We start from the raw sequence: 19,639 nt of genomic DNA, 5'->3' as shown, positions 1-19,639 counted from the left end.
TTCTGCTGGACAGAAACTTATTTAAGAAAAGCTTGAAGACAGACAGGGCTTGTGATGATAGAGGATCTCTACGTATGACACTTGACCATGAGCTTGTTGGACACCCCTTAAAACTATGTGCATTAATACGATGTTGCCCCATTTTGCAGCCGTCCATACCAGCCTCCCTTCTCCTGTACAAATGTTTACCAGATTTTGTACTGTTTGTGTAAAAACGTCTGTCCGTTCAGCCAAAGAAGTATGGATTGGAAGAAGGTTTGGATTGCAATTTACGTCTCGGTTAATCTCAAAGGTGTTTAGAGGGCTTGAGGTCAGGCGTCCTCCACACCAAATTAATCAAACCACGTCTTACGGACTTCGTTTTGTGCATTTTATGCTAAAACATGACTGGTAGCTTAAGAAAACAAGTGTACACACAGAAAATCCATGCATACATAGGATGAACATGCACACATGGTGGTTTCATTGACTTAACTGTATATTAAGTAATAAAAATGTAATAACACAAGCAAAGGTTTAGAAGTTGGATGTGATGATACTGGAAAGACGCATCATAAAATCTCTCCAAACAGACACACCTATAGATCATGACAGTAATTCATGGAAATGTTAACATATTTTGGGTGATCGTGTGGCACAGTGATTAATTATGCTAGCCCACTACCACTGGGATGCAGGGTTCGAATCCCCAGCGATGCTAGTGGCCGGTCGAGCATCTACATAGAGACCCTGACCCTGATTACGCGGTGATAAAACATCAAAATTAAATGAAATAAAAGATCTTTTGTTTGCTAATTTGTAGCACTGAAAGGAAATAAAATGACCAACCACAATGAACTCTGTTAAAGTGTAATGTTAAATGTATTTAATACAGTTGAAACTTGACGATGATCTGTACAGAGACTTAAGGCTGAAATGAAGGTCAGATACGGTCCACTTCTGAGAACTGAATCCATCCAGGACCAGAAAGTGTGTTCCAACAGCCTGAACATCTGGGGTGTTACTTAAATTTCCTTTTCTTCAACAGAGAGTCTCTGAGAGCAATCTGAAAAAGATGAAATTAAAAACAGTCATTGGTGTGACGAAGACGATGCTTATTTATGACCCATGATAAAAAAAATAAAAAATAAATTTTAAACAGACAATATTTCACCTCAGGTTAGATTCTGAAACGAATAAAGCAATTCTTGTCCGTAATATTTGCACTGCAGTGCCCCAGAATTTTATGTCTACAGCTTACATCCCATGTTTTGTTGATTTTCTGTTCATTTTAACACCCAGATTCTATTTATTTGCTGAACTTAACCAATCAAACGTGCCAATCACACATCACACTTACTGATGAATACTGATAAAATGCATCAGGCTAATTTGTAACAGAGGCGTGTTGTGATAAACTTTAAAATTACTATTACAGGTTGTAAAAATACCATATATAATGTTTATACTAAATTAATCTGAATAAATCTGAGAGGAACTCAGCGGTACTGTCTGTAGATTACTTTCTATTGTTGGTATGAAATGAACATGATGTTAAATAAAGACGTTTATGGACTGTTTTCCCGACGAGCTGAGTCTGGTTTGGTTTAAATAGACGCAAGTGTGCAAATATTTAATAAGTGCACAATCCAGTACCTGTTTATCGCGGAAGGAGCGTTTGCCCTTGGTCCGAATGTTCTGGCACTGTCTCATCATCATGAAGTTCTTCTTCTTTCTCTTCTCCTTGTTGCTGGTGCTGGCAAACGGGTTCAGCTTGCTCTTCTTCTTCACAAACTCCTTCCTGTCCGTCCGTCCGGCCTGGGAGACGAACACAGACCACACAGCAGAGCCTCATCAATTATTTATTTATTTATTTGGATTTTAATGCCATGTTAAACATGTACGTGTCATTTTATGGTGAGACAGGTATCATATGTTTCTGTCTGCTTTACAATTTGGGCTGTTTATATTTTCATTTTTATTTTTATGGCTGTAAGGCAGGTTAAGACTTCTTGTGTCGTCTAGGGTATGAATTGCTTTTATGGTTTCAGGCTTGTGTACTTTTTCAGTACAGATTTCACAGGTTGGGGGGGTTTAATGTTGATGTTCGGGTTTGTTTGTGCTCTGTGTTAACTACAGCAATTTAAAAAAGGTTTGACATTAAAAAGTCAGTCTTTTAGATTCAATAACATATTTACAAAATTAAAAAGGGCGTGGCTAACAGTGCAAAGTCTGTGTGTGTTCTCACCATCGCTGTAGCCAGTCGGGTCTCTTTATCAGATTTGGGTTTTTTGTGTAGGCGCTCGATGTCTCTCAGCGTGAGGAGTTCCCCTCTGAAACACAACACACATCATCAGTCATAACTCACCACATGGCCAGAAGTATTCGGACACCTGACCGTGAGCTCACTGGACGTCCTAATTCAAAAACAAGCGGTATTAAAATAGAGCAAAGGCTTCTCACAATACTTTGAAGTATGTCTTTGGAAATTAGTGGACATTCAGTCAAAAGATGACAGAATTTGTACGGCTGGGCGCTGATTGATCAGTTGATGTTCCGGTTCATCCCGGAGATGTTGAGTAGGGCTGAGGTCAGGGCTCATGTCTTTATAGAGCTTGCTTTGTGCAAGAGCCTTCCCTAAACTGTTTCAGCAAAGTGGAAAGCATGTAATTTCCTTTATATAATTTCCTTTTAATATCTAGGAAGGGGTGTCCCAATACTTTAATCCACATAGTGTATAATCTATGAGGATATACTATCATTTTTTCTTGTTTGTCCCTTTTGGGAGAGTTATTCTGAGCGATCTGACTGACCTAATCCGTATACTGAAACATTTCCATCTTGAGAGGAGTGGTCTTTTTTCTTATGACAATATTCTAATCCACGCAAGGACTCGAGAAACACGAGTTCCTGCGGAACGTCTTGACGCCATGATTTCAGCCCTGTCAAACATCTATGGAAGATCTGAGTGAAGTGTTGGACTCCACCACCATCTTCCAAACTTCTATTAATGGAACCATATCGATGATATTTAATACCTTTATGTTGTTTTTTTTCCCATTATTTATTCCCACATATCCATTAAATGTAGTATCCTCGTAAAACTCTGGACAGAAACGTCCACGGTACCTGTCCGTCTCCTCGTCTCTGTCCGTGTTCGTCCTCTTCTGTCCTTTACCGGGCGCCGCGTTCACGTCTTTGGCCATCTGAGCCAGGCGGATCTTTTTGAAGTCGTCCTGTGTGAGGAGGCGACTGGTGCTCACGGCGGCTGCTTTAGCTTTCCGCTCTTCTACGGGAATGCTGTTCAGCTTCTCCGCCTGTCACACACACACATACACACACGGAACAAAGAAAACATTTACATTAACATTTTTTTTTACTATTTGGCAGTGGTAGCTTAGCGAATAAGGTACTGAACTAGTAATCATAAGCCACACCACTGCCAAGATGCCACTGTTGGACCCTTGAGCAAGGCTCAATTGCTTGAACTGTACCACTTCTGTACAGGCGCTTTGGCTACTAACCAGGATCCTTACACAGCATCAAAGACCCCAAACCTTTATATTTTTAGTTCCGTCTTTTCCCACCCAGAAGAGACCAATTTTGTCCTCCACACTGTCTGCACTGCCGATCGTGGCCGCTAGGGGGCGCCCAGCAAAACACCAATTGTATTTATAATTATACAAGTGGGGAACGGATCCTCACCACTTCCTCCTGATCTTCATCGGACGAGTGGTGCACATTCACCCATTCACCGTCCTCGTCCTCGTCCTCGCTCATGCTCACGCTCTCCCAGCCGTCTGCGGAGAAACACAAAGAAATAGTGAAATTAAATATATATGATATTATTATATAATATTGGTTATTTAATAGATCATCTGTTTGTTCCAGCATCGGTGCGACCAGAAACGAACTGGTTAACAGTTAAACTGGACTCTCGGCTCTGTTTACGCCAAAATCACTGCACATCTCAAACACAAACTCGCCAGACTCACATCCTAAATCCTAAATCTCATCATCACTCATCAATCTCAGTGTTTCAATTCTGATCTGATACCTTCATCATCTTCTCCTTTGGGCTCCTCTTCCAGGTCCAGAACCTCGGCTCCAGGAATGTAATCTTTAGCCTCCAGCTCGCCGTAATCATGGATCCGGGCATCAGTTGAGGACTCGGTGGGTTTGCCCTGCAAAAAATACACAAAAATATAAACACTGTTGGAATATGTGAGAATAATTAACCACCTAAATACCACCTGACCAGCGGCTGTCCTATAGGTCGCCCTTTTATGATAATGGACAAGGATTTGGGGGCAAAGGGATATGGTTAGTAATTGAATACCCACAAACTAGATATGCTATGCACACACACACACATAAAACAGTGTGCTCAGGTATAATTTTAGGCGCCGCCACAGCAGATCTGGACCTCATACCCGACTTGGCACGGTTTTAACCCCGGATGCCCTTTCTGATGCACCCCTTCTATTTCTATCCGGGCTTGGGACCTGCACTTAGAGCGCACCGACAGGGAAAGTATACCAAACTTACTTAGTGCAGGGTGAAAACTCTAACCACTTTATGTGGTTTGCATTGGTTCGATTCCCCAGGGTCCTTTCTGTGTGAAGTTTGCATATTCTCCCTGCATCTGTGTGGGTTTCCTCCCACAGTTGGAAGACGGCACGTTCAGAGACACCAGAGCTACTAGAAATTGCTGTGTGTGTGTTTGTGTCATGTGATGGCATTGACCTGTTAAAGGTGTTTCCTGTCTTACGCCCAATTAATTAGACCCACTGCGACCCTGACCGGGTGGTAAAACGGACAATGAATGAATGAATGAATGAAGGGTTTTTTTACCCGGTCTTTCCTGTGGAGCATCTGAGGATTAAGATCTCTGAAGAGCTGAATCAGTCCTCTAGCAGACATTATGACATCTACACACACACACACACACACACACACACACACACACACACACAGAGTTACTTAAACAGTTCGATTTACATCAGGGGTTCATAATATAAATATATGACAAGGTACAACTTAGAGTTGTGCTTAGAGTAACCGACGATCACACAGTATCAATATTAAATCAAATAAAATGTGTACATGTGATTAAAATAACGTAATAAATAACAGGCTGAGGTGTCGTGTGATATCTCAGCCTGGTGTACAGGGCGTGAAGAAACTCTGTTTTGATAACAACACCAGGATAAACAGAAAGCTGAAGAACCAGAACGTACTCTTGTCTTTGTGAGATTTGTACTGGGCGAGGTCCTGCAGCAGATCCTCGGACATGGAGAGCGGACAGCGCGCCACGATTTCCTTGATGGCGTTAATGCTGATGAGAACAAAACAGACAGAGATTTTCAGTCGTTGTTACAAGCATGTCAAAGAAATGAGAAAGCATGTGAACGCTGGCGTGTTGCGGCCAGTGCAGAGTGTTTGGACTCAGCAGAGCCACTGACCTAGCCAATGGTTTAAACAAACACAATTGGCCGTGTCTGAGGAAGGGATGGTCAAATGGCGTCCAATGTGTGACCGCGTGGACTGGTTCGGTCACCTTAGCTTAGCGTGGCTCTCTGTGAAGCAACCCAACACTGGTAGGTGATGTAAAGCGGTCGCTGATCGGTGATCCAGCTCCTCATTATTAGAGTGGGAAAGAGGCAATCGGGAACTGGATATGACTACATTGGAAGATAAAGCTGGGAGGGATCCAGGGGTCTAGTAACTCTAGTAACTTTTTTCCAAGAGGGTTTTTGGTCCGTGAGGTTGGCAACAAACGTCCGCTGAGGTATATGATGATGATTTTGGAATAAAGAGTCATTTATTGTTGCATGCCAGCCTCTGAGCTTGCCAACGTGGTGGCTAGAATGTCATTACATCATTACAGGTGGTTGCTAGGATGTTGCCAGGTTAGTAACAATAGTTTTGAAAGAATAGTGCAGTACAGGTAACAGAAATAACTCACCCCACTGTCATCACCTCTCCCGAATTCCGGTCCGTAACAAAATTGTTGGCGATACTCATAATCACCGGCTCGATGATCTGTCAGAGGAATAAAAACATCAAGAGTGAGCACATAAAGGACCAACAGCGGCCTCTGCTGGCTGGTCGATAGCAACTGCACAGAGACGGTGAATAAAGGAGTACAGTGCGTTTGTAAAGATACGGTTGTCTGCTGCACATGTGGGAAAGAAAAAGTGGACGAATCGGACGAATACAAGGACAGTGTGGACACCGTGAGGGGTTTAATCCTTACCTCAGGAGGAACGAGCTGGTGAGAGGCCTGGGCAGCACATAACAGGATCTTCGTCACCTCTGAACATAAAAAAACACGCCAAAAATGATCACATGGACGTTTTGGTATGTAGGAAAAAGCATCTCATGATGGTTCGAATGATAATGAGACGTTTAACTCAGAGTTCCTCAACTCTAGTAGAAGATTCAGGCTTTTCCAGACCCTGACACACCCGGTCTGTGTTAATGAGGTTGGTTATTAGATCATTAGGAAGTGGGGAAAACATCCATGTGGAGGACATCCACGACTGACAGTGAAAATCCCCAACTCCGCTGAGGTCTGGGTTTGGATCTTGGCGGTACTATTGACCGGCTGGATGTCTAGATATATATGACTACGGCTACGTCTAAGAAACTGTTTAGGTTCCTAACTTGCCTTGGATATTTATCTAGCGCACCAGCACACCAGCGCTGGGATTTTGATCTTACTAAGTTTGAATCTCAGCACTGATACCGGTCGGCTGGGCGCCCCCTAGGAGCCACAACTGGCAGTGCAGACAGTGCAGCAGACAAAATCGTCCACTGGTCTGCTGGTGGGACAATACCGGAAAACAAAAAAAGTGGGCGGGGTCTTCGACGCTGTGTAAGGACCCTGGTTAGTAGCCCGAGGCGCCTGTACAGAAGTGGAGGAACGTGGAGAACATTCCTTACCTCTTTGGTGTGGTTGTAGGAAGCGCTGAACGAACGGGTAGAAGTTGAAGAGGAAAAGCTGTTTGGGAACAGAAGCATCAACATCAAATAAAAAAAATGAGTGAATCAGAAACATACAGCGTTCGTAACATCACATCTAATTGAATCCCAAACAGCACAAGCAGGAATCTCTTTCTGTTCTGTAGTTCATCGATCATCTGGGGGTGATCATCTCTCGCAAGTTTATCGTTCACACTATCAAAAATAAATAAACAAAATCGTTTTCCTGGCATGTGATGATCTATCTGCATCCTTATTTTACTGACATGCCAAGGCCACACCTTCCTCCCCCTGATTTCCTGCCATGAAAGGCGCCTATAGTCCCATCAGAAGCAAACAGTGGAGACTTTCTAACAGGGTGCACGACCTGGTGGCTAACTGTGGTCATCGAAGACAAGGGGGCGTCACACCCTCATTAGTGCACGTTTGAACGCTGTTGGGTCTTAAAAAAATACACCCAGTACTCTGAACCCTTATGAAGGACCCTCCAAATTCTTCTACACTGCCCCCTAGTGGTGCGTAAACACACCAGCTACCTTTAACAGCACGAGCTGTGTTGATTTACCTCGTGAATGCCTACGAGTCGGGAGATCAGCTCCATCATCATGATCTTCACCTCGAAGCGCTCTTTGGAGGCCTCCAGCTGCTTCAGGAGCTTCTCTGAGAAATCTAAAACACGACAAATAAACATAGGATAAAGAAAGGATGAAGACCGAGTGCAAGCAGAGTTTCGACCGAGAAACGACCGAGAGTTGATCTTACCTTGTGGGTCGTGGATGAGATGAATAGCGGAGAAGTTAAACACCTCCGCCTTGTTCTTCTTTTTATGTTTCTGTAGGAAACGGGAGCAAAAATGAGTATTAAAACACAAATGGAGAAGGTAAACACTGGACACAGGGACACAGTCCGGGTGGGTCACGCGTCCTGAGGTGTTTTATACACTTATCAGTGATCAGGACTGAAATACCTTCAGAACTTTCAAGGCTTTTTCCAGCTTCTTCTTGTTTTTGGACGTTTTCTTTCCCGTGGAGAAGCGCACCTTTAAATCCCTGGCTGTAGGTCCATCATCCTGCAGACGAGGAAACACAAGACGTGTATGATTATTCAACATGAAACGTATACCAGAGATATTATGTTATATTATTACAGTGGACTAAAGGAAACGATTGTAAGGGTTTAAACCTTAAGTTCTTAAGGTAACGTGCCGTACCTCTGATTCTGAATCGCTGTCCTTCGCCTCGTCTTCATCTTTACCCAAAAAAAACTTCATTCCAGCAACCAGGATCTGATAAAACACAGAAATCCTGAAATACTGTCCAGTCGTCTTCACCAGCAGAACGTAATTTCATAAATGAAACGAGTGGTTCTCACCTTCGTGACTTTAGAGAAACAGGCGGTGGTGATCACGTTCACGGTTTTTGCATCGTTCCTGCAACAGCAGCAAAGAAATTCAGATAACAAGACAAAGAACATCAACCAGAAACCACATTTACCCATAAATGATCTAGAACAACCAACAGTTTCCATAAATACAGCTTGTTTAAAAACGTAAACGTAGCAAGACGTTTGTGTGTTTTATTAAAATTCAACAAATAAAAATGCAACCTTAAAACCGTCAAAGCTTGAGTGCTGCAACATGAAGTTTTTAAACAGTTTGGTGATTAATTGTAGATTTAAACACTTACTGACCTGAAAGATACCACGTTAATCCAGAATCTCTAAACACAAGCCTTTTTTATACATCAACATCCCATTTTATCTATTATTCACATTTGGTGTCTGATTAATAAATGCTTCAGTTTATTTGTGTATCCTGTAACCTTGCCTGTGAAACCTCATATTTATACTAGGGCTGGCTCGATACCACTTTTTTATGTCCGATACCGATACTGCAAATTGAGTCACAGCTGATACCGATACCAATTTGATACGTCATTTCTCCTCTCAAACAACTAAGCAGTAATAATACACGTCTCAATGCACCATGGTTAAACTAGCTGTCTAAATAACGATGCTCAGACTGTGACAAATATTCTAAAGGAATAAATACAGAACCGACAACATCACACTTATACTTATAAAACTGCTGTTTTTATTTTAACTTACACACAGAACATTTAGCAGCATTTTTATAATGCTACACGAGTAAAGTAGGTGTAGAAAAATAGTTTTTTGGCTGTGAAGTGGAAGTTTGATCTCACCAGATGTTTCGTTTGTAAAGCTCCCCCATCACGTCTAAAGAGATCTTGGCAGCGATGGGGTTCGAGTCTCTCAGCATTGTGTACATGAAATTCTGCAGGGTCTAAACGGAGACATAAAAACATTCATTTATCATGTGTGTTGGTAAATAATTATCTGCATTATTATCTGTATTAATAATCATGTGTAAAGTCAAAAGTAAAGCAAGTCAGGGATCGATATAGAAGAAGAGCAGCTAAGAATTAGCTTAAAGGAGCTTTTCAAATAAATATATAATAAATAATAAACTCCAGGCTGTTGTGCCACTTTCTGGTGGTTTTACATTCCAATCTGAACAATTTAAGCAAAAGTATGACTTTATTTTTCAGTTCAAGCAAGTCAGGGATCGATACAGAAAAGAAAAAGCAAGGAGCTAAATGTCTTTTCAAATAAATATATAATAAATAATAAACCCCAGGCTAATGTGGTGCTTTTTTTGTGGTTTTATACTCAGATCTGCAGCATTTAAACACAAGAACGACTTTATTTTACGGTTCTGAACTCCTACCGTGTTGAGTTTGTTGTTCTTGTGCTTGGCGTTGATGTTCTTGATGTCGGTAACGATGTGCGTGTACAGAGTCTGAAACAGAACACAGGAGTTTAGAGCACAGGAAGTGACCGGCGGTGGATTTTAAGAGCGGGTTCGTAACCCACCTTCCGCAGGAGTTTGTCCCGGCAGCGGAGGAGCTCGAAGAACAGCTCCAGCAGACTGGTGGGATCGATCAGGTCTTTGTTTCTCAGGAGGATCAGAGCTTTACAGAAGGTCTAAATATGGGAGAGAAAGAAACACTGAAATATCAGATCTGATAGATTAGGGACGGATTAAGTCTGTTCACGTGCACATAAACTGTTTAATTATAATCAAAGTTATCAGAACGTTGTTATTGTGACTATTTTAAACTACCTGGAATCTACCTCAGGTCTTTGAGAATGGACACATATTTGATTCACCCACCTCAAAAGTGCAAAGGTTAACGGATAGTGACTACGAATTATTTGAGCGTGTTTAAAACAGTGCTCACCATTCGGAGTTCCGGTTCCAACACCGTGTGGTGAGTCAGCAGCAGCTCGGTCAGTTCCTTGGGAAAACTGGACAGCTCTGTCAAATAGCAGTGCCCGACCTAGCGAACAAAACCACAGAGATGTGATTAAGATCTGATCCCACCGTTTAGATATAGGGAGGAAGATCAGACTGGTTCTCACCTGAGCCAGAAACATAACCAGCTCGGCCAGGTCTTTGTTGGGTTTGTCCGGCTGGTGTTTAAAAACCTGGAGGTTGGACTGGTAGTGACGAAACTGCTGCAAGAACTGCGAACAACCAGAAGAAACAACAGAGAAGTGTGTGTTACTGGATGTGTGTTGCTTAAAATAAACAAACATCAAAAAGACTGGTTTGTAAAAAGTGCAACTCTTTATTCCACAACAAAATCACGAAAGTTATTATATAGACAGATATATATACAGATAGATAGATAGATAGATAGATAGATAGATAGATAGATAGATAGATAGATAGACAGACAGATAGATAGACAGACAGAAAGACAGACAGATATACAGACAGACAGACAGATATACAGACAGACAGATATACAGACAGACAGATATACAGACAGACAGACAGACAGACAGACAGATAGATATACAGACAGATAAACCCATCAGCCAGTTTGACAAGCACAGAATCAAAACACAAACTGTCATCTTGTAAGAGGAAACCTATCCGAATGCTCCAATATCATTTGAAAAGAATCATTAAAAACAGATCTGCTATTAATTATACTAATTAGAAGCTGCTGGAACAAAAGTGACACTGTCTAAATCGACCACGCTTTACATCTCAGTAAAGCACTGCAGGAAAGGACTCCTGTTCCTATTTTTTCATTATTTGTGTTATTAACAGCCTTCAATTGAGCTTTAATACATGTAAACAATTAATACTGAGTAATTATATACGGAGAAAGTGGCAGTACAATGTAAATATAGCTGATAAACTGGTTAACTGGTTAATTGAAGATGTACGGAACACTGTTCTCACCTCCTCGCTGTAAGATTTGGGATCTCTCTTGATCAGGTTCTGTAACTGGGGTAAATTATTGGGCAGTTTGTTGTTGTGTCGCGACGACATGATGGCTCTATTCTGTGGTTTTAATCCCTCTGCGAAAATACACCGATTATTGACTTTTCTTTACAGTAAACAGACACCAGCGTGGCTCACACGGGAATCGCCATGCTGTCGATGGCGTATGTGGTCGACGGATAGCAGAAAGGGTCATGCGTTACAAAAAGCGTTACGAAAAAACACCAAACCAAACTTGAGACGGTTTAAATGATTAGTTTGATCAGAAATCGAATTTACGTGTTTTATTCGTTACAAAATGTATTTACTCAGTGAAAGTATATTCAGTCTGCTTTTAAGATATGTTTTCAACGGTTATTCATCAGTAAGCTAAGCTACCAGTTTAGCACTGTGTTAACTCGCCTCAGAAGGGGTGCACATACTTTTGTACAACATCAGTCTATGTTTAAAAATCAGCCAATCCACCTTTTTATGTTGTAAGAGGTGGAAAAACACCTTAACATGCAAACACAGGGTGTAACCAGAGGCGAAAGACTGAATCTGGGCTACTGGAGTCGTGCACTACTAACACTACTTGTTATACCAATACACGGTCCACTTCGATGACCAGCCTGAATAAAATGGTCTCTCATAAAACTTTATTAGCAATTTTCAAGGCCCCTTTATAGGTCGATTACACCAAGGACGTCACCAATAATTGAACTTTTGAGGGGATCAGATCTACCCCGGGTGAGGGATTGGGGTTTCCTGGCATTTTAAACTATTCCTGCCATCAATAACTGATGGGAACACAGACGAATCCCTACATTATTCAAAGCTAGAGAGTGAAATATGTTCAGTATTTTTTAATCAGTATATTGGAGGGCATTTTGAGCATGAATGAATACTGGGGGGACTTATTTCCTCCAGAATATACTGTGATTACGGCCTTGTATTACGCTCATCCACCAGTCTGGCCAGGCGTTCTACAAACACTATTGGATGTGTCTGTGGAAGAGAAAGGATGGACGGTGTATAGCCTAATTGCTGCTGGTCAAGGTGTCCGCAGCGTGGCAGAAACAAGACTATCAAGTGTCTTTTTAATATACAAATTATTATACAAATACCTTTATTGTCATAGTACAAATACGAGATTCAGTGTGCTCTGCTTAGGAAATAAAATATAAAATACATATATACATATACAAGTAGTTAGGAAGTAGGAAAAAGCAGTATATACAATCAGTCCAGTGGAGAAGTGTCCGTTACGTCCGTTATTAGGAATCTACTGCTGGCTGGTGAAAAGAATCCTCGTGTTTGTGAGGTCAAGTGCTTCTTTCTTTTGTCTGTGGTCCTTCTTAGACATGAGAAATGTTGTCCATGAGGCAGAAGTTGATGGTGCAGTAGGGGGAATTGAACACGTCTACATTTATAAATAGCAATAAAAAGCCCAACAACTTGGCAACTTGGCGTGGATGGGTCTGGAACCAGTAACAGAACCAGTCCAAAGTATGTTGTTTTGTAAGTGTAAATTTTAGCATCTCAGTGCATCTTTGTGTGTTCAGGAACTGATGATTGCAGTGCTGTTAATTAATTAATTGTTCTCTGTGTAAATGTTGTTCATTTATTAACTAACTGCTGCCTTCATTATCATTAATTTGAGAAAACAATATCTAGACTTAATATCAAACTCTGGACTTTCAGTGAGAAAATAAATGCAAAACAAACGCAGCATTAAACCGGACACGTCTTAAAGCAACGATAATCTTTTATTTACAAACTGCAAATAATCCAGTATGTAACAGCATTAAAACATATCAACAGTGATCAGGTGCTGAATATGTACACGTTCATCTCAGCGATCAGCACTGGTACTCAGTGACCGATAAAAGATTTACAAAGTAAATACTGTAGTCGTATTCTGTCGAGGCAGCTTTAAAATGCACATTAAAAACAGGAATCGATTCGCTCTCGGAATCATTAAAAGTATCAATTAAAAAAAGCAGCAGAAAGATCAATTATAAAATCGATGGTTTCATTTATGAAGGGAATGTAAGAGACAGGAATGTACAAAATATAAAAAGTCTATAAGATTTAAGGCGTCGTTTAGATCCGTGAGTTTTAAAATAAGGTCTTGTTGGTGTTTCTCTGGTTTCTGGCATCACGGTGTCGACTGAAAGCAGCAACGTTCCTATCCTGATATTTTCTCCTCCGCCTGCAGACATCTGAGCACGTACAGGATCACCTGGTAGCAGAAAATATACTGTTCCTAAAACGAGAAGAACAGAAAGAACAATAGTGTTACTATTAGGTACCATTTAATAATATTTATTATAATAATAGTAATAATGACAATAATATTGATAGGAATAATAACAATAAAGACAATGATAATCAAATAGTATTACTACTGCTAATAATAATGGTACTAAAAAGATAATATTAGTAATAATGATAATAATAAGAGTAATAATAATCAAGATAACAGTAGAAAAATTATTATTACTATTATCATGTTATCATCATAATTCTCATTAATAATAATAAAGGTAACAATAAAAATAGAAATAGTAATAATAATACTAGTAAAAAGATAATGATATTAATAATAATAATAACCAAAATAATAATAATAATAATAAGATAACACTAGTTCTATTATTATTATTATTATTATTACCATGTTATTATTATCATCATTAAAATAAATAACAATAATGATAATAATAACAACAACAATAATAATGATAATAATAATGATAATAACAATAATAATAATGATGATAATAATAATAATAATTACAGCAGTTGATGTATTTAAATTTATTTTATTTTTATTTTTATATTACCTCAGTTTGCACCATGCCTTGTCGTTGGAGTCTCATACTTCGGACCACATCTGATATATCAAACTGATGAAAGAAAGAATCATGTGACCACGTATAATAAATAAATAAATAACTACAAATATATTCACACCAGTCCAAACCATAGTAAACATGTTAGTACATGTGAGTAAACAACACATGCACACTTGAATATTTCAGTTTGAACAGCCTTATGAACAACGATATGAAGCCTGCTTGACTGTGAACAGTGTCACCCACGTTTAGCACCATCTGAATGATGGAAGACCTGGACAAATGTGATTTTATCATTATGTAACAGCTTGCATTTTCTTTCTGACCTTGGCAGAGAGACTACTGTTACATGTACTGTTTATATGGGCACAGAGAAGCCACCAGCTGTAGTCAATCATAACCACTAATCAGGTTAGACATTGTTGAACTCCCTGCACCAGTAAATAGAGAGAGTTTTGGACTAGCACCCATTTCACACTCACATCTGTGTCCTTGCTGATGAGGCCGAGGACGACGTCCACGCAGATGAGCGTTCCTGATCGGCCAATCCCGGCGCTGCAGTGAGTGACGATGGGTCCTGATTGGTGGATGTGTCTCATGTAGGAGATGAAGGTGAGCAGCTGCTCGGGCTGCGTGGGCGTGCCGTGGTCGGGCCAGCCCGTGTAGTTCAGGTGCGTCACCCTCTGGATTTCATTCGTCTAGGGAAAAAGAAGAGGAACGTTCACGACTGGACGATCCCAAACCAAACCTCACGAATTTAAAAGCGGTGGGGTCATGTGACGCCCCGCGCCCCTGACCTGGACGTCCTTCATCTCGAAGAGGCGGATGATAAAGTTGTCCAGGTGCTGATCTTTGACCAGGGTGATCTGCAGCCTCTCGCCCACCATCTGAGGCGAGAGGGGCGTGTCCGGCCAGTAGCGCTGGCACTTGACCTTGCCGCCCTCCACCTCCTGGGTCATCATGGCGATCACGTCGGACTTCTGCTCCCACACCATCTGCCAGAAGTCCGCCAGCGTGGTGGGGAGCGGCCCCTGGCAGGCGATGTACAGGAAGTTCTCGTCCTTGACGGGCATCTTGATGAAGTTGGCGTTGATGTAACCGCCGTCTTTGCCCAGAGTCACTCTTGTCGTGTCGACTGATGAGACATAACAAATGAAAGAAGGACAGAACAGTTGCTAAGCGCATGCTTCCAACTCGGCAGCAACGGTTTAGGGAAGGCCCGTCCCTGTTCCAACATGACTGCGCCCCTGTGCCCACCAACATCAAGGCCCAGTCATACAAATTCATTTTTTAGTCATCGTTTGATTGAACGGGCACAAATCCCCATAGACATACTTCAAAGTCTCGAAAAGATCACATACAGGTCTATTTTAAGACTGTGATGTACGTTTCCATTTTCCGGTTTCACCGGGGTATAAATATGAGGTGACACACCCAGTTCTCTTCATTTAAGTAAAGGGTGGGCGCTCAGGTGGCACAGCGGCCCATCATGCCAGCCCACCACCACTGAACTGTGGGTTCGAATCTCAGGAGTGCAATCGATCTACCCAGACGTGACCGGCTGTGTCTGAGGAAGGACGGGGCGGATGGCCGAAGCCCTGTGATGGACTGCCGCCCTGTCCAGGGTCTTCCCGCCTCGCACCCAGTGTTTCCCACAGAATCCGGACCCACCGTGACCCTGATCAGGACTAGGAATTGGAGATGATCAGGTATCTCCAGTTCACCTCACTTGCACGTCTTTGGACTGTGGGAGGAAACCGAAGCTCCCGGAGGAAACCCACACGGACACGGGGAGAACATGCAAACTCCACACAGAAAGGACCCGGGCCGCTCCACCTGAGAATCGAACCCAGGATCTTCTTGCTGTGAGGCGACAGTGCTACCCACCGATTAGATAAAAAATTTAAATGAATAAAAAAGGGCACGTACAGGGCACGATGTTTTTATATCGATTCTTCTTCTTGTTCTCCTGCGTCTGTCCGATCAGACAGTCGTCCAGAGGCTGTAAATTCTGCAGATTCTGTAAATAAATATAAATTTTTTTTTTTTTTTAATCAGCTGTTTTACATCTAAATTCTTTATATATTGTGTGAAAAATAAAATTTACCCACCAGGCAACAGTTTTAATCCAATAACACACCGATACTAATATACTATATGGACAAAAGTATTGGGACGCCCCTTTTAATTTTTAAATGCATGTGTTTATAGATTAATTATATGCAAGAAATGACATGCTTCCAACTTTGCAGTTCCAGCATGACTGTGCTCCATCCAACAGATTTGGAATGAACTGGAACATCATCCGAGAACGAAATCGGTGCCCAGCCGTGCAAATTCTGTCATCTTTGACTAAATGGACACAAATTCCCACAGACACACTTCAAAGTCAATCTATTTGAACACCGTTTGTTTTTGAAATGGTCAGAGGGCCTAAAATGTTACCATGCATGGTAAACCATGACTTCACTGGGGTATAAATATGAGGTGACAGGACAAATTCTCGTCATTTATCGTCGCTAGACTCACAGCACGTCACATCACAAGGATTCAGGAACATAACTGAAGGTACCTCAAACTCCTGCAGGGGAACCTTCTGCTCCAGCAGTCCTCTCATCATCCTCACCACGGAGTTGAGCTTCGAGCCGCTGTACTGCCCGTCGGGTACCACCTTCACCAGCGGCAGGGACGTCAGCTCCTCGTCTGTGATGATCGGCCCGTCTGAGGAAGCACAGCACCGTTACAGTTGCGCTCTGATACAACAACAGGGGACGCTTCCACAGTCGAGCGAGCTTTATGCAAGCTTTAAGCTTCCCTGTTTGCTCTGTGGCTTATTCTTTTTTTTATTTTAAATTTCAAAACAATGCAACAAAACATGATGCATATTAAATAATAAATAAATAAAAAAAATTGAAAAAATAAATAAATACAATAAATTTGAAAAAAATTAATACAATACAATTTTTATAAAACATAAATAAGTAAAATAAAATTGAATAACTAAAAAATGAATAAAATCAAACTGAAAATATAAATAAATAAAATTTAAAAAATTTAAAATTTAAAATTTAAAATGAAAGAAAGAAAGAAAGAAAGAAAGGAAGAAAGGAAGCAGTCACACGTAAAGCAATGCACAATATGTAGCCCAATGTAAACTCTACATTCGATTTCTAAAGCTCACTTGACTGTGGACAGTGAACCTGAACCATGTGCAATAACGTTTTAAAGACAGTGAAACATTTAACTTCTTTAAATGTATTTTTTGTAGTAAACACATATTTATATATAAAAAATTGTATATCTCTATATTCTTGAAAGCTGCTGTAAAGTCGCAAATTCCCCCCTGTGGGACAACAGAAAGCTATTTCATCTTATCTTCTCTTATCATAATTCAGCAGCTTTTTCGGTGCACCCCGTAACGTTTTCAGTTACCCATCGATAGCGAAAATACCAACCTTGTGTGAATCTGGAGTCGATGTTATTCTCCGGGAGCTCGTCGCTGCCCCACGTGATCTCGTCCTCGTCCGGCCGCCCCGGAGACGAACGCAGGTAACTAATGAACGAGAAGCGAAGAGGGACGTTCGATACGAGGCGCTAATGAGATCGTTAACAGAATCGGTTCTTCCTTTTCTGAGTCCTCACCTGTCAGAGGGCGAGGTGTCCACGTTGTCCTCCTTCCACTCGGCCTCTCTGGACGTCTGTGGGAAACACAGAGACTGATTTACACCAGTACTGAACGTACAACGATGGAGAGTGATGTACGAGTATCTGGTGACACCGATGTCTGAGATTTAAAGGAAATAATTCTACGTTGTCGACAACTAAGAAAATTAAATTGTCTAAATCAGTAATCCTTAAACCCATTGATTTATTTGAATAATATAATTATTAAAATTTTGCGGACGTTCAGGACTGCAGTGAGGCACCAGAACTACCAGATGATGAAAGGAAGTGAAAGTCTGGCTGCACCTCTGGTGAATCTTCTGGTAGAGAAGAACCATCACAGTCTGTATCTTCAGATTCTTCATCATCGGGTCTGTTCTCGCTCTCCAGAGACGCTGGGTCGTAATCTAACACACATGCACACACACAATAAAATTACACATTTTTATTACACATTCCTGACTGTCTGGCCAAAAGTATGTGGACACCTGAGTGTGAACTTGCTGGTCACATTCCAAAACACTAAGCATTATTATGGCGTGTTCCTCTGTGTGGCCAGGATGTGTTATTATTCACAGTCTTTTGGAGTGTGTCTGTGGGAATTTCCTGAGCATTTCTTGGGAATTTAAGTTGGAAGAAAATGTCTGGCTCATAACCAGCATTCCAATTCATCCCAAACGTGTTCTGTGGCCTGAATCGTGACCTACCGATTGGTGGAAGAGCAGGAGGACTCTGGGATTTCGGTGTCTCTGGTGAACTGCTCAGCCTGGTCTTCACTCCGCCGTCCTCGCTCACGTCTGGAACACACAGGAACACATAAAGATCAAACAACCAACTCCCATCACCCACTCGCACGGTTCACACAATGCAGGCTTCACATGAATCACATGACGTAATGAATCCCATTTATAAAAATACCATAAACTAATTATTCAAATGTCAAATAATCACATAAACTAATAAATCCAATGCTTAAGGAATCAAATAGACTAATGAATCACATGTTTAAAAAAATAACATGAACTAATGATTCACATGAACTAATGAACCAAATGTAAAAGGAATCACATAAACTAATGAATCACATGTCTAATGAATCACATGCACTAATGAATCACATGTCTAAGAAATTACATGAGCTAATGAATTAAATGTCTAAAATGAATTATCATGAACTAATGATTCATATGTCCAAGGAATCACATGAGCTACTGAATCAAATGTCTAAGGAATCACATACACTAACGATTCACATGTCCGAGGAATCACATACACATGTCCGAGGAATCACATACACTAACGATTCACATGTCCGAGGAATCACATACACTAACGATTCACATGTCCGAGGAATCACATACACTAACGATTCACATGTCCGAGGAATCACATACACTAACGATTCACATGTCCGAGGAATCACATACACTAACGATTCACATGTCAGAGGAATCACATACACTAACGATTCACATGTCAGAGGAATCACATACACTAACGATTCACATGTCAGAGGAATCACATGAACTAATTAATAAAATGTTAAAGGAATGACATAATGGCTAATGTAAATGACCTGTACCCGTGTTGCCGTTGCTTAAGTTCAGAGGCAGGAACCCCAGGTAGGTGCTGGGTGTCTGATCGGGAGGGCGAGACACCACGAGGTGAACGGTCCCCCTGGTCTTTCGGATGGTGGTGACGGCTTTGGAGTGGGATACCCCGGTCATCGACTCGTTGTTTACCTGGAATTATACAGACAAACACATTAGGGCTGGAAAATGCTGGTATATACAGTTGGGGGTGGGGGGCTTTATATTAATACCCATGAATTTAAATTTGAATGCCCAAACAT

The 19,639-nt window shown here is 41.2% G+C and overlaps 2 protein-coding genes across 2 annotated transcripts in view; both read right to left on the bottom strand.

Annotated features, from left to right (window-relative positions):
• Positions 1-838: 838 nt before the first annotated feature.
• sdad1 (SDA1 domain containing 1) lies at positions 839-11,440 on the bottom strand. The gene is made up of 22 exons (XM_063011990.1): positions 11,243-11,440; positions 10,408-10,512; positions 10,227-10,325; positions 9,859-9,969; positions 9,713-9,784; positions 9,168-9,268; positions 8,338-8,395; positions 8,177-8,251; positions 7,934-8,035; positions 7,729-7,798; positions 7,532-7,635; positions 6,928-6,985; positions 6,239-6,297; positions 5,948-6,024; positions 5,220-5,317; positions 4,834-4,910; positions 4,037-4,163; positions 3,685-3,779; positions 3,109-3,296; positions 2,228-2,312; positions 1,636-1,797; positions 839-1,045 (listed from the first exon to the last, which is right to left on the bottom strand). Exons 1-22 carry the CDS (start codon positions 11,330-11,332, stop codon positions 1,001-1,003), a joined length of 2,058 nt encoding a protein of 685 aa, XP_062868060.1. The 5' UTR covers positions 11,333-11,440; the 3' UTR covers positions 839-1,000.
• Positions 11,441-13,013: 1,573 nt separating this feature from the next.
• ptpn13 (protein tyrosine phosphatase non-receptor type 13) overlaps positions 13,014-19,639 on the bottom strand; it is a 58,564-nt gene continuing 51,938 nt past the window's right edge. Inside the window, exons 39-49 of the mRNA XM_063011991.1 lie at positions 19,364-19,529; positions 18,495-18,584; positions 18,094-18,194; positions 17,767-17,822; positions 17,580-17,677; positions 16,697-16,845; positions 16,054-16,144; positions 14,922-15,259; positions 14,607-14,822; positions 14,113-14,175; positions 13,014-13,532 (exon numbers count right to left, since the gene is read on the bottom strand). Of these exons, the coding sequence (XP_062868061.1) occupies positions 13,455-13,532; positions 14,113-14,175; positions 14,607-14,822; positions 14,922-15,259; positions 16,054-16,144; positions 16,697-16,845; positions 17,580-17,677; positions 17,767-17,822; positions 18,094-18,194; positions 18,495-18,584; positions 19,364-19,529 (1,446 nt within the window). The 3' untranslated portion in view covers positions 13,014-13,454. The remainder of the gene's footprint in view (positions 13,533-14,112; positions 14,176-14,606; positions 14,823-14,921; positions 15,260-16,053; positions 16,145-16,696; positions 16,846-17,579; positions 17,678-17,766; positions 17,823-18,093; positions 18,195-18,494; positions 18,585-19,363; positions 19,530-19,639) is intronic.

Source organism: Trichomycterus rosablanca, chromosome 16 (genome assembly GCF_030014385.1).
Source record: "Trichomycterus rosablanca isolate fTriRos1 chromosome 16, fTriRos1.hap1, whole genome shotgun sequence".
In the NCBI taxonomy this organism is placed as follows: domain Eukaryota; kingdom Metazoa; phylum Chordata; class Actinopteri; order Siluriformes; family Trichomycteridae; genus Trichomycterus; species Trichomycterus rosablanca.
The sequence above is the reverse complement of the archived record's forward strand: the minus strand, read 5'-3'. Positions and strand labels throughout refer to the sequence as shown.

Coding starts and splice junctions, on each gene's coding strand:
- sdad1 (XM_063011990.1), bottom strand. CDS start 11,332: ATGTCGTCGCGACACAACAACAAACTGCCCAATAATTTACCCCAGTTA. Junction 10,513..11,242: donor CCAAATCTTACAGCGAGGAG/GTGAGAACAGTG, acceptor GGTTGTTCGCAG/TTCTTGCAGCAGTTTCGTCA. Junction 7,636..7,728: donor TCTCATCCACGACCCACAAG/GTAAGATCAACT, acceptor GTCGTGTTTTAG/ATTTCTCAGAGAAGCTCCTG.